The 15,321-nt window shown below is 42.4% G+C and overlaps 1 protein-coding gene across 3 annotated transcripts in view; it reads left to right on the top strand.

Moving 5' to 3' along the window:
• The window catches only part of nkain2 (sodium/potassium transporting ATPase interacting 2), a 173,543-nt gene that overhangs the window by 84,874 nt on the left and 73,348 nt on the right, over positions 1-15,321 (top strand). For all 3 annotated transcript variants that reach the window (XM_035774794.2, XM_035774795.2, XM_035774796.2), the window contains exon 3: positions 2,172-2,252. In XM_035774794.2, the coding sequence (XP_035630687.1) occupies positions 2,172-2,252 (81 nt within the window). The remainder of the gene's footprint in view (positions 1-2,171; positions 2,253-15,321) is intronic.

Here is a 15,321-nt window from a genome sequence, read left to right as displayed (position 1 = left end):
CTGCATGGCTTGTGGGTATTGCAGTGGGAAACAGAAGTCTTGTCTTTTCAGTGATGGGGATCATAATATTTTGGAGCTTAAACCATTCAAAAGATAGTGCCACGTTTGTAGGAAGAAACTGCATCTAGCAGCTACCGGAGGTTAATGACTTAACCCCGGTTCTATGAAGCGGAAATTTTATATTGCGACCCCATTTTCAAATCAGGCGACCCCATATGGGGTCACGACCCCTAGTTTGGGAAACACTGCCATACTGTATCCCTTTCTGTAAATGTTCCTCTTTAGCTACAGTTCTCTATCCATAATATTGCATATCTCCATACCTCCTTGATCCATCAGGTTGTACATTCATGATGATTATGATGCCTTTTCACTGAAATCACAGAAACCTGCATGATATCAACAAAGATATTTGATCTTACAGTCAGTTAAGAACACATTCTTATTTACAATGATGGCCTTGGAACAGTGGGTTAACTGCCTTGTTCAGTGGCAGAATGACAGATTTTTACCTTGTCAGCTCTGGATTCGATCTAGCAACTTTTCGGTTACTGGTCCAACACTCTAACCACTAGGCTACCTGCCACCCCACTTGTGTCAGCTATGGCTCCTGTAGTGATATGTGTCCTCGATCATGTGCATTTAACAGATAAGTGGATGCATATATTTGCGGTGGCGTAAAGTGCTTAAGTATTCATACTTTAAAGTACTACTTAAGTCGTTTTTGGGAGTATCTGTACTTTACTTTACTATTTATATTTTAACAATTTTTACTTTTACTTCACTACATTCCTAAAGAAAATAATGTACTTTTTACACTGTACATTTTCCTTGACACCCAGAAGACCTTGTTAAATTTTTAATGCATAGCAGGACAGGAAAATCATCCAATTCACGCACCTCTGATCTGGCAGACTCACCAAACACATCATTTGTAAATTATGTCTTAAGTATATTTGATCAATAACATTTACTTTTGATACTTAAGTATATATAGAACCAAATACTTTTAGACTTTTTGTTTTTATTTGTTTTTATTTGTTTTTATTTAACCTTTATTTAACCAGGCAAGTCAGTTAAGAACACATTCTTATTTACAATGACGGCCTGGGAACAGTGGGTTAACTGCCTGTTCAGGGCCAGAACAACAGATTTGTACCTTGTCAGCTCAGGGGTTTGAACTCGCAACCTTCCGGTTACCACTAGGCTACCCTGCCGCACTGGGTAACTTTTACTTTTACTTGAGTAACTTTCTACTAAGGTATCGGGTACTTTTCCCACCACTGTATAGTTGGATGAGCTTTCTACATGTAATGAAATTGAGTTCCCATTTCCAATGGCCCAGTATTTTATTCTGGATCACCTGTCTGCTTTAAAATAGGATCAGATAAGCATCCTTTTATCTGAAGATCTCTCCTCTGCTCTGCTTATCAGACTTCACAGTTCTTCTTCTCCCAGAAAGTCGCTTCTCCCATTTTAATCGGGGGGAAAAAACATGTGTTGTGATAATGATTTCCCATGCTTCAAAATAGCCTGCTTCGGAAAAAAGTACATGATATGTCGATAGATGCGCCGTGTCTTAGATCAGGGGTGTCAAACTCATTTTGCCCCCAACTTTCTTGTGAGTGTCCTTTCAGACATTTGGACAGTACTGGGAGCTAAATGAGGACATACTGAACTGTAACATCATGTTTTGTGTTCTTTAGTGCCAATTGGACATTGAGTTGTTTCATTTTGACACATTTCAAAACGCTTTGATAAGCCTCCATCCCTATCTCTAAGGAGCCTCTACGCCTCAGCCCTCCCACACACAACACACACACACACAACACAAAACACACACACAACACACAACACACACACACGCAACACACACAAACACACACACACCTTCAATACCGAGAAGAGGTACTAAATGTTTGGCTCTGGCATGATTCAGATGTGTGGAGGCAGATTCTGTGTGAAGACATACCCAGCAGATAATTAATTACAAAGAAACACTATGATCCTGGCTGTGGAAACCCAGATACTAAGGAGAATCAAAATATGCATTTGTTTTTGGCGTGTTATTCTGAGCTTGACATTGCTTGTGGTGTTCTAATACTGTGATACTGTTTGTTCAGTGGTGTGTGCTTCTTCTCTCCCCCTCCTCTCTCTCTCCTCTCCCATAGTATGCAGTGTGGCTGGTTCTCTGGGTGACCTGGAACATCTTCATCATCTGTTTCTACCTGGAAGTGGGGGACCTCTCCAAGGTAATGTGACCTGCTGAGAGCTCTACAGAGCTGGAGAAACTTTTATTATTACCTGCCAGACGACAGAGGCCATGGATAATATGTCTTTAATGGTCTTTTTCGCATGCCATTTAATCACGCGTTACACATTACTTCGCTGTTTCTGAAAGAGATAGTTGCGAGTCTTTCTGGGTAAGTCTCTTAAAAGCTTTCCACACCTGGATTGTGCAACAATTGCCCATTATTATTTTCAAAATTCTTCAAGGTCTAGGATTTTGCCTGTGCTTAGCCCCATTGCGCAAATTATTTTCCTGAAAAACTCCCCAGTCCTTAACTGCAACAAGCATAACCGTAACATGATGAAGCCACCACCATGCTTGAAAATATGGAGAGTGGTACTTAGTGAGTTGTATTGGATTTGCCCCAAACATAACACTTTGTATTCAGTACAAAATGTTAATTACTTTCCCACAGTATTACTTTAGTGCCGTGTTGCAAACAGAATATATGTTTTGGAATATTTGTATTATGTACTGGCTTCCTTCTTTTCACTCTGTCATTTAGGTTAGTATTGTGGAGTAACTACAATGTTGTTGATCTATCCTCAGTTTTCACAGCCATTAAACTGTTTTAAAGTCACCATTGGCCTCAATGGTGAAATTCCTGAGAGGTTTCCTTCCTCTCCGTCAACTGAGTTAGGAAGGACTATATGTATTTTAATCAATGCAAAAATTTGGGCTGTAACACAATAAAATGTGGAAAAAGTCAAGAGGTGTGAATAATTTCTGAAGGCCTTGAAAATACGGTGTGGTTTGACGAGAACGCTGACATTTTTCCAAGGCAGATATACCCGGCCCGAGACTGACAGCTGTAGATGCATCCATTCATGCATAATGTGTATAAGTGTAGGCATAATGACAATCGCCAAATGTCCTTACACTTTTCGGTTCTTGAACAGATGTTTATTTTTATTAATCAAATGGCGGGTGCATAGAACACTGTTTGGCTGCTGGAATTCATTTGTGAGTAGACAATCGTGCGTTTTGACAATCAGATGAAAGATCATGACTGGTTGTGTTTATTCCACAGTATAAGGTAATACATTTGAGTTAAGTTCAGATACATCTTTACTACTAGGCCCACAAGAGATCCTATTGAATTAATAGCGATTCTATATGTAATTCTATGATTAGGCCCATCCAAAAAATTCATACACGAGGTCCCGTACAGGGAAAACAAATACATCTACTTTCACCCCTGGTTCAAAGAAGTAAGGTAATACCGCAATATAGATGCAAATGTGTCTTCTCTCTCTCCCTCCACCTCTCGGTCCCTCTCTCTCTCTCTCCCTCTCTCCCTCCACCTCTCGGTCCCTCTCTCTCTCTCTCTCTCTCTCCCTCCACCTCTCGGTCCCTCTCTCTCTCTCTCTCTCCTCCACCACCTCGGTCCCCTCTCTCTCTCTCTCTCTCCCTCCACCACTCGGTCCCTCTCTCTCTCTCTCTCTCTCTCCCTCCACCTCTCGGTCCCTCTCTCTCTCTCTCCCTCTCTCCCTCCACCTCTCGGTCCATCTCTCTCTCTCTCCCTCCACCTCTCGGTCCCTCTCTCTCTCTCTCCCTCCACCTCTCGGTCCCTCTCTCTCTCTCTCTCCACCTCTCGCTCCCTCTCTCTCTCTCTCCCTCCCCCTCTCGGTCCCCTCTCTCTCTCTCTCTCTCTCTCTCTCTCTCTCTCTCTCTCTCTCTCCCTCCCCCTCTCGGTCCCTCTCTCTCTCTCTCTCTCCCTCCACCTCTCGGTCCCTCTCTCTCTCTCTCTCCCTCCACCTCTCGGTCCCTCTCTCTCTCTTTCCCTCCACCTCTCGTTCCCTCTCTCTCTCTCCCTCCACCTCTCGGTCCCTCCCTCTCTCTCTCTCTCTCTCCCTCCACCTCTCGGTCCTCTCTCTCTCTCTCTCCTCCCTCCACCTCTCGGTCCCTCTCTCTCTCTCTCCCTCCACCTCTCGGTCCCTCTCTCTCTCTCCCTCCACCTCTCGGTCCCTCTCTCTCTCTCTCTCCTCCACCTCTCGGTCCCTCTCTCTCTCTCTCTCTCTCCCTCCACCTCTCGGTCCCTCTCTCTCTCTCCCTCCACCTCTCGGTCCCTCTCTCTCTCTCCCTCCACCTCTCGGTCCCTCTCTCTCTCTCTCTCTCTCTCCCTCTCAATCTCTTCGGTCCCCCATGCTCAAACTTTCTAGTTTCAACTGGGAATTTATTCCATAATCTGTCATCTGTTCATGTTTGTATGAGAAAATTGGAGAGGATGTAATTAAAATGTCAAAATGTTTAATATTGTACCCAATTAAAAGGCAAACCAGCCGTGTACCTTGATTATGACATTTCATCAGGTGCTTTCATCTACTATGTTTTCATTTGGAAAATGAAACTGAAATGACTAATCCCTTAATGTTGACCACTGACTGAGCGCTTCTCATGACCAGATATTACCAGAGCTGTGGACATGAGTCAAGTAGAGACGTGAAGATTATATTGCTGTAGCTTTTGGTCACAAATGTGGCCACATGACATGCCATTGTTGTATCACCATTGATAAGGATTATTGTAGTGTTATTGGTCAAGCTAATTTGCCGGTAAGGTAGTTGTAGTTCAGTATATATCCCCATAGAAAGGAAAGAGAACAGGTGTGGGTATTTTGTCACACCATTTGGTTTTGTGTTTATCTGTGAGGAAGTCTCTTGGAAATGTCTGTACATTTCTTAGCCGATCGTGCTTCCTTGTTGCTCTGTCGTTACTGTTTAATCTTATCTGGGATCTATGGCAACAGATGGAGCTCTCACTTAGTCTCACAGTCTTCACTCTCCTATAGCCTGTGCCAAAATGGCTTCCTTCCTCCTCAATTGCCTTTGGAGGATTTGACAGTTTCACCTCAGAGATATCTTAGCATGTTTGAAAAGCATCAGGGAATGGCATCTGTTGCATTATAGTTTTATTAACAGTCAATGTCATTAACAGCTGGAAAATGACATGGGTTTGGGGCTATATACACTTTGACAAACTCAGTCCCGGTATATCTGCATAGCACATTGCCTTTTTCTCAGTGAGTTCTCCCTGCTGCATTTCAGCACTGCTTTTTTATGTCTTCTAACTTGCCTGAAATAAATCTCTTAAAGAGAGAATGTTCATTGGCTTCCTCCACAATTCACCAGCATCAGTTCCCACGAGTGGCCTTGTCACTTTTTTTCCTAGGGAGAAGAGGCACTGAGGCATCAGCTCATCGCTCCTCATCGTTTTGCCTGACTGACGAAAAGGGCATCTGCGGCTTTGTAGTTCTGAGTGTGATTCCACTGCATGTTCTACACGGTGGTTCTTTTCAGGTACTTTAATTAGTAACAGTAAAGTGATAGTGTGTTAGTTAGTGTGATTTATTTGGCTCACGTTTAGGCGCCTCATGATTTATTAATGTAGGTGTAATGTGTTTAACCAGGAGAGAATCCACTGAGACCCACCAAGGCAGGAAGATCACACACAGAAACAAATTAAGATAAATAAATGGTACAAATCCCTGCGTATTCTTTTCATTACGTGTGGCAATCCTCCTTACAGGTCTCAACTCGCTCAATCAGCTATGGGGGACTTGTCTAGGAGAAAGCCAATCGTCTATCAGGAGAGTGATTGACATAGAAATAATATGTGACTTGAGAGAGAATAAACAACAACAGTATTTTTTGTAGCTCGGGATTGGGCCTGTAGAGAGGAAGTGTCACCATGTTTCTTTTACATTCATGGCAAATGTCTCAAACGGCAAACTGGGCACTCTTAAGAGTGCTCCCTTTCTGGATTGTTTTTGTGCTTTAATATGTGAGGGGTTAAAATATGGGTTAAAAGTGGCAAAATCTTTGGCCTGTTCACCAATTCCATTGGCATGCCCAGAGATATTCTGGGAATTGAATGTGCAGGCCATTGGCAGAGGACTGTTGGCACTGACAAGAAGTGACAGGGTAGAGCATGGGAGAGTGGGTAGAGTGGGCGTAGAGAGCCATGGAGCTCCAGTCTGAGCCTCAACCTGAGCCCAGGCACAGTAAATAAAACGGTGTCCCAGCCATGGCAGCCGACAGCCTTCTAGCTTCAAGGCAAATAGTCACACAGTCTGGCAGAAAGGAGGATGAGAGCTGATGCAATAAGAGCTGCTCACAAACGTCCCTCCCAATCTGGGACAGACAGATACACCTGGCCCACCTGGCCCAAAAACGGATAACGTCTCCTGTCAGCCAGGAATCTAATCCAGGCTGGAACAACCTGACATTTGCATAAACAAATAACTCCATTGAAATGGAGCTTTCTGACATCTTAGTATGGGATTCATGCCAAATATTGCGTGCCAAAGTTCTCCATATCAACACTGATCATGACCTCTGTATTTTAGCCTTAAGGCCTGAACAATATTGCTGGCTACATTATGCACAGTGCTAAGCAATGGTTCAAGGTTCAAATCAAAGCAAAGGTTAAATGGAGGATGTATGTTAGATTTGGCACCGATGTCTTCCCAGTTCAGTTGAATTAATGATACCTTTTTACTGTTTGTAAGAAGTTCCTATTGTGCTATGTCATGATGTTGATATATTTGCAGCCCTATGAAATATTGCTATGGTTGTAAGTGGCATGGCAGAGCCTCAGTAAATCCTTACATTGGCAGGTTATCTGTGTCTTTTTCCTTGGAGCAACTTTAAAAGCATGCAACTGGCCTACTTCCTGTCTGCACACTCTTCATAGTCTTCATATACAGGAAAATGCTGGTATTCTGATAAAGTGTCAGGTCTGGGAGGAATAGTGATTTATAGTCAATTTCACTGGAGAGGAGGGACAAGGCTGGCCTGTCAGCACCGGGCCCTCAGAACAAATGAGTTACAGTGCTTGTGCTAGCTCAATAAGGCTATTATTTCCCATCACCACCTATCACAGACTCTGAGAGCCGTCTAGTTTAGGAATAGGCTGGCCGGAGGAGCTTGACAGGGGAGCCGGACACTAGAACTCCAGACGCTACATGAATCACGGACACTCCCATAGAGTAGCCTACATCCCTTACTAACTTTGAACTTCTCACAAAACATAAGGGAACTATTTTGTTATAAAATAAAGGGAAGTTAGAAAAGGGTGTTAATAGTTACAGGTGAGGTAATGCAGGCCTGTCACCAGAAACTGTTTGCTTTAGTCCTAGATAGGTAATTACTCATGTTATACCCTTTGGCAGTGCACTGACCCCGAATCACCCAACTTAAAATATCCAGTATTTTAACTGAACCCGCTGGAGCAGTCCGAGCACTCCAATTTCCAGCACACATAACATTGGTGACTATGTATTAGGTTATTATGAGCCATGTTTCTGTCTCATAGACCCTTGATAGAACCCGAGTCTATTTCAAGAGGCTAACAGTGAAATGCTTACTTGCGGGCCCTTCCCAACAAGAGAACGAAAATAGAGAAATAGTAGAAAAGTAATAACACATAATAATAAAAGTCATAATAAATACACAATGAGTAACGATAACTTGGCTGTATACACAGGGTTTTATAGCCTTTTAAGGGTTATATCTATATATTGGCTTTCCTATTATTTGAATCGATCTGGCCTGGGCTGAATAAGTTATTAAAAGTACCCGAAGCCTGCCTCTTATTGAGCTGTTTATAGTTGGGGTGCCGTCATGGCCCTGTCAGGGTTTAATGTGCTGCTGTTAAGAGTTCACAACTCAGTGTCGGAATCATTTAACAAACCTCAAACCATTTAACAAACGTGTCTTCTCCTGGGTGATTAAAGGCCAAACCAACGACATGGACGTCACTTGATTGAGCTCAAATGAATTTGATCCACTCCTTGATTTCACTGAGACTCATTGATTCAATTTGGTGAAACAATATATTTGGACCAATCTAGCATGTACGTACACAAAGGCATAGCAGACGTGAAGATGTCAGAATGTGTTGATTGTATTGACCATTACCGGATCAATGCGTTAGAAGACAGACTGGGAACTAGCCACAAAGTTAATAACCGGACTAAATGCAGAGTAAAAGGCAAGGCATGCTCCAGATGCCTCCCTGATGAATGCTGAAGTCTGCAGAGTGCTCTCAGTGTCATTACAGATGACAATAAAAGTCCCCCCTCCAGTGTGCTATTCAGATTAGAATGACACTAATGCAGTGCTCCGACCATGAGGGTGCTTGGAGAGGCTTGCAGATGCTTTGCCACTGACTTGGCTGTATGTAAATGCTTCATTCTCCACCCCACCTCTGCCACTAGCCAATATGCCATAGTATACAGTGGCTTGTGAAAGTATTCACCCCGCTAGGCATTTTTCCTATTTTAACCTGGAATTAAAATGGATTTGTTAGGGGTTCGTATCATTTGATTTACACAACAACATGCCTACCATTTTGAAGATGCAAATTAGTTTTTTTTATCGTGAAATAAGACATTAAACAGAATACTTGAGTATGCATAACTATTCACCCCCAAAGTCAATACTTTGTAGAGCCACCTTTTGCAGAAATAACAGCTGCAAGTCTCTTGGGGTATCGCTATATAAGCTTGGCACATCTAGCCACTGGAATTTTTGCCCATTCTTCAAGACAAAACTGCTCCAGCTCCTTCAAGTTGGATGGGTTCTGCTAGTGTACAGCAATCTTTAAGTCATACCACAGATTCTCAATTGGATTGAGGTCTGGGCTTTGACTCTGCCATTCCAAGACATTTAAATGTTTCCTCTTAAACCACTCAAGTGTTGCTTTAGCAGTTTGCTTAGGGTCATTGTCCTGCTGGAAGGTGAACCTCCCAGTCTCAAATCTCTTGAAGACTGAAACAGTTTTCCCTCAAGAATTTCCCTGTATTTAGCGCCATCCATCATCCCTTCAATTCTGACCAGTTTTCCAGTCCCTGCAGTTGAAAAACATCCCCACAGGATGATGCTGCCACCTCCATGTTTCACTGGGGGGATGGTGTTCTCGGGGTGGTGAGAGGTGTTCGGTTTGCGTCAGACATAGCGTTTTCCTTAATGGCCAAAAAGCGAAATTTTAGTCTAATCTGACCAGAGTACCTTCTCCCACATGCCTTTTGGCGAACACCAAACGTGTTTGCTTAATTTTTTCTTTAAGCAATGGCTTTTTTTCTGGCCACTCTTCCGTAACGCCCAGCTCTGTGGAGTGTACTGCTTAAAGTGGTCCTATGGACAGATACTTCAATCTCCTCTTTGGAGCTTTGCTGCTCCTTCTGGGTTATCTTTGGTCTCTTTGTTGCCTCTCTGATTAATGCCCTCCTTGCCTTGCCTTTGGTCTCCTTGCCTAGGGAATTTTGGTGGGCGGCCCTCTCTTGGCAGGTTTGTTGTGGTGCCATATTCTTTCCATTTTTTAATAATGGATTTAATGGTGCTCCGTGGGATGTTCAAAGTTTCTGATATTTTTTTATAACTCAACCCTGATCTGTACTTCTCCACAACTTTGTCCCTGACCTGTTTGGAGAGTTCCTTGGTCTTCATGGTGCCGCTTGCTTGGTGGTGCCCTGTGCTTAGCGGTGTTGCAGACTCTGGTTCCTTTCAGAACAGATGTATATATACTGAGATCATGTGACACTTAGATTGCACACAGGTGAACTTAATTATGGACTTAATTATGGTGGACTTAATTATTGACTTAATTAATTGTGGACATCATTTTGTGACTTCTGAAGGTAATTGGTTGCACCAGATATTATTTAGGGGTTTCATAGCAAAGGGGGTGAATACATATGCACACACCACTTTTCAGTTTTTAATTTAGATTTTTTTTTAAAACAAGTTATTTCATTTTACTTCACCAATTTGGACTATTTTGTGTATGCCCATTACATGAAATCCAAATAAAAAAAACATTTAAATTACAGGTTGTAATACAACAAAATAGGAAAAACACAAAGGGGGATGAATACTTTTGCAAGGCACTATATATGAATCAGTGTTAAGAAATTAACCGCACAAACTTCCCCTATATCAATGTTCACATTTCAGTCATGTGACAAAAGTGAATACTTGAGCTTGTGTGTCAAAGAAAAATGGACATTAAAACTGTAATTTTGCCAGTACATTGTTTTGCTATAATCCAGGGGATTTACTTGAGTTAAAATTCCCTTTCAACAAGCAAGAAGTTTATCCCATCAATCATTTCTCCGTGGGAGGCCAGTGTGTTTGTCCCACTGCTCCATCTGTGAGGGAATGTGTCACCAGCAATGTCAATCAGTGGAAACAAACAAGCAAACAGACAGACAGACTCAAAATGCCACACTCTCTCTTTTAATGCCTATGGTTGTACAGTCTGTGACGCACTCACATGGATTCATATGACTGTAGAAAAGACATAGAACTGTAGATATGACACATATGATACAGATCCCATGGAATAGAAATAGACTATTGTCAGCTGTCTGCAAGTGGTCACCTTAATGAAAAATGATGTGCCAGTGTGTAATGGATGCAGGGATAATCAGAAACATAATACTTTTCCCATTCACCTGAGAGAAGGAGCCATCATCTGGGTGAGAGAGGTTAGAGAGATAAATGTGCTGATCAGCGTGGTGTGGTGCCGGCAGGGAAAGGGGTGATTTGTCCAAAGTGCCGCGATTGGCAGGGCTTGACCAGCAGGTCAGGTGGGAAGAAACTAGTCATATCCAACGGCATCGCAGCACAGGCAGGGACCAGGAGATTGCCGTCTCGGTAGAGATAATGCAGAGCAGGAACAAGCCTACAGGCTTCACTCAAAGCCAAGATGGGGCGAATAGCGCTGCAGCATCCCACAATACATCACTCCACTTACGGGTCTGGGACCTTCGTGGATGATGGGGGAGCATTTAAAGTAGGGTGCTTCTGTTGGGAGAATACATAGCCTGTAAGGTTATCGTTGTTGATATGTTTGCAATGTTAAGGTCTGATATCAGCCACTTTGTCTTCAACCGGTCATTGAGTGACTGGGTCGAGTATCCAGCGTCAAGGCCAATGACTTGCTAAAAGCAGTGATATAGGGCTCTGAGGTAATAGTGCTCTCAAATGTTGCATGCTGGGAGAAAAAACATTTTCATCCCTTAACCGTCTTTTTAATCTCCGGAAGAAAACGGCAAAAAGCATAAGCAGTAACCTGTCCAATAGTGCCATGAGGATCAAAAAACGATTTGGAATTTGGCATGGTGATATGAGATCAGTACTGCCTAAAGCTATATGAAGTGTCAACAGGCTTTTTCAGTCCCTTGGTACCATAGCAGCCTTCAATAGTCTGCTTTGAAAATGTGTCCTTATGATATCTTATGGTCGAAATAAACACGGCAACCCAGAGACGCCCAGCGCAGCCATCTTTAATTCCTTTGTATTGATATCTGTCTGATGGCGGTGACCTGAACACCGAAGGGACATATCAAATATTCAAATCTAATTAAAAGCACCTGACCTTTTAATCTCACCTAGAGGTTGAAAATCATGAGCTGTTCCGATGCCGTGTTAGTACAAACATAATTAAACACAAGCTTTTAGAATTTACAATCAGAGCTCTTGAATTATGATGACCCTTCCATTTGAAGGTCAACAAGTGGAGGAGTAACAGACGAACCAAGGGGGATAATTCAGACATAATGAGAGAGAGAGTACTGTAGTTAGATGACCGAGTCAGGGACTCAGGTAACCTGCAAGCTCAGACATGATTTAGAACAGACGGTTCCTTCTTACTGAATGTCCACACTCTCTCCGTCACAGATGAGCAAAGACGGCCGCTAGTAGGAACACTTACACAAGGTTCACTACAACAGTCAACCTCATCAAACACTGTGAAGCCGATAGTTTGTCACACCTCATTGGTGCCTTATGTTGGTCATTATCGCCAAACTGTGCTGGAGGTAATAGTGAAAGAGTATCTGTAGTATCCATGCTACTGTAGCTTGATGACTTGATGAATCAAGCAGTATGTGGATCAGAGTAAGTGTGTGTCAGGAAAAGAGAGATAGAGGACTGTGTTGCTGTCATATCTTTTTTTCTCTCTCTCTCTCTCTCTCTCTCTCTCTCTCTCTCTCTCTCTCTCTCTCTCTCTCTTTCTCTATCTCTCTTTTTTTTCTTTTTTTCTTTCTTTCTTTCTTTCCTTCTTTCTTTCTTTCTTTCCTTCTTTGTTTCTTTGTTTCTTTGTTTCTTTCTTATTGGCATGGCAAACATATGTTTACAGTGCCTTGCGAAAGTATTCGGCCCCCTTGAACTTTGCGGCCATTTGCCACATTTCAGGCTTCAAACATAAAGATATAAAACTGTATTTTTTTGTGAGGAATCAACAACAAGTGGGACACAATCATGAAGTGGAACGACATTTATTGGATATTTCAAACTTTTTTAACTAATCAAAAACTGAAAAATTGGGCGTGCAAAATTATTCAGCCCCTTTACTTTCAGTGCAGCAAACTCTCTCCAGAAGTTCACTGAGGATCTCTGAATGATCCAATGTTGACCTAAATGACTAATGATGATAAATACAATCCACCTGTGTGTAACCAAGTCTCCGTATAAATGCACCTGCACTGTGATAGTCTCAGAGGTCCGTTAAAAGCGCAGAGAGCATCATGAAGAACAAGGAACACACCAGGCAGGTTCGAGATACTGTTGTGAAGAAGTTTAAAGCCGGATTTGGGTACAAAAAGATTTCCCAAGCTTTAAACATCCCAAGGAGCACTGTGCAAGCGATAATATTGAAATGGAAGGAGTATCAGACCACTGCAAATCTACCAAGACCTGGCCATCCCTCTAAACTTTCAGCTCATACAAGGAGAAGACTGATCAGAGATGCAGCCAAGACCCCATGATCACTCTGGATGAACTGCAGAGATCTACAGCTGAGGTGGGAGACTCTGTCCATAGGACAACAATCAGTCGTATATTGCACAAATCTGGCCGTTATGGAAGGGTGGCAAGAAGAAAGCCATTTCTTAAAGATATCCATAAAAGTGTCGTTTAAAGTTTGCCACAAGCCACCTGGGAGACACACCAAACATGTGGAAGAAGGTGCTCTGGTCAGATGAAACCAAAATTGAACTTTTTGGCAACAATGCAAAACGTTATGTTTGGCGTAAAAGCAACACCCTGAACACAACATCCCCACTGTCAAACATGGTGGTGGCAGCATCATGGTTTGGGCCTGCTTTTCTTCAGCAGGGACGGGGAAGATGGTTAAAATTGATGGGAAGATGGATGGAGCCAAATACAGGACCATTCTGGAAGAAAACCTGATGGAGTCTGCAAAAGACCTGAGACTGGGACGGAGATTTGTCTTCCAACAAGACAATGATCCAAAACATAAAGCAAAATCTACAATGGAATGGTTCAAAAATAAACATATCCAGGTGTTAGAATGGCCAAGTCAAAGTCCAGACCTGAATCCAATCGAGAATCTGTGGAAAGAACTGAAAACTGCTGTTCACAAATGCTCTCCATCCAACCTCACTGAGCTCGAGCTATTTTGCAAGGAGGAATGGGAAAAAATATCAGTCTCTCGATGTGCAAAACTGATAGAGACATACCCCAAGCGACTTACAGCTGTAATCGCAGCAAAAGGTGGCGCTACAAAGTATTAACTTAAGGGGGCTGAATAATTTTGCACGCCCAATTTTTCAGTTTTTGATTCGTTAAAAAAGTTTGAAATATCCAATAAATGTTGTTCCACTTCATGATTGTGTCCCACTTGTTGTTGATTCTTCACAAAAGAATATAGTTTTATATCTTTATGTTTGAAGCCTGAAATGTGGCAAAAGGTCGCAAATTTCAAGGGGGCCGAATACTTTCGCAAGGCACTGTACATGTCATATTATGTCTATATACAGTGTTGTAGTGATGTGCAAATTGTTAAAAATAAAAAATAAATCAACATAAATATTGTATTTGTTCTTCACTGGTTGACCTTTTCTTGTGGCAAGTCACAAATCTTTCTGCTGTGACGGCATGCTGGTATTTCACCCGATATGTATGGGAGTTTATCAAAATTGGATTTGTTTTCAAATTCTTTGTGGGTCTGTGTAATCTGAGGGAAATATGTGTCTCTAATATGGTCATACATTTGGCAGGAAGTGCAGCTCAGTTTCCACCTAATTTTGTGGTCTGCACATAGCTCTATTGAGAGCCAGGTCTGCCTTTGGCGGCCTTTCTCAATAGCAAGGCCACGTATGCTCACTGAGTCTGTACATAGTCAATAGCATTCTAGTTTGCTCAATTTTTTTGTAAATTCTTTCCAATGTGTCAAGTAATTATCTTTCTGTTTTATCATGGTTTGGTTGGGTCTAATTGTGTTACTGTCTTGAGGCTCGGTGGGGGTCTGTTTGTGTTTGTGAACAGAGCCCCAGGACCAGCTTGCTTAGGGGGCTCTTCTCCAGGTTCATTTCTCTGTAGGTGATGGCTTTGTTATGGAAGGTTTGGGAGTCGCTTCCTTTAAGGTGGTTGTAGAATTTAACGGCTCTTTTCTGGATTTTGATCATTAGCGGGTATCGGCCTAATTCTGCGGTCTCTCTCTCTCTCTCTCTCTCTCTCTCTCTCTCTCTGAGATGCATCTCTCTCTCTCTCTCTCTCTCTCTCTCTCTCTGAGATGCATCTCCCTTTCTTTCTCTCTCTCTCTCTCTCTCTCTCTCTCTCTCTCTCTCTCTCTCTCTCTCTCTCTCTCTCTCTCTCTCTCTCTCTCTCTCTCTCTCTCTCTCTCTCTCTCTCTCTCTCTCTCTCTCTCTCTCTCTCTCTTTCTCTCTCTCTCTCTCAGCACCATTACACAAATAGCAATTAGTTCACTGCCTGTTCTGTTGTAACATCAGGCCTATTCCAAAGGTCAATCTTTATTGCTAATTGCTCTGAAGAAAATTGCACTTTTTTCTCACCCACTCACCCAAGACACCATCAAATTACTTTAATCAAAGAAAGAAATACATATGTACAGTCGGGCAAAAAAGTATTTAGTCAGCCAACAATTGTGCAAGTTCTCCCACTTAAAAAGATGAGAGAGGCCTGTAATTTTCATCATAGGTACACTTCAACTATGACAGACAAAATCAGAAAAAAAATCCACAAAATCACATTGTAGGATTT

The sequence above is a fragment of the Oncorhynchus keta genome, chromosome 8 (genome assembly GCF_023373465.1).
Source record: "Oncorhynchus keta strain PuntledgeMale-10-30-2019 chromosome 8, Oket_V2, whole genome shotgun sequence".
Lineage (NCBI taxonomy): Eukaryota > Metazoa > Chordata > Actinopteri > Salmoniformes > Salmonidae > Oncorhynchus > Oncorhynchus keta.
The sequence above is the reverse complement of the archived record's forward strand: the minus strand, read 5'-3'. Positions and strand labels throughout refer to the sequence as shown.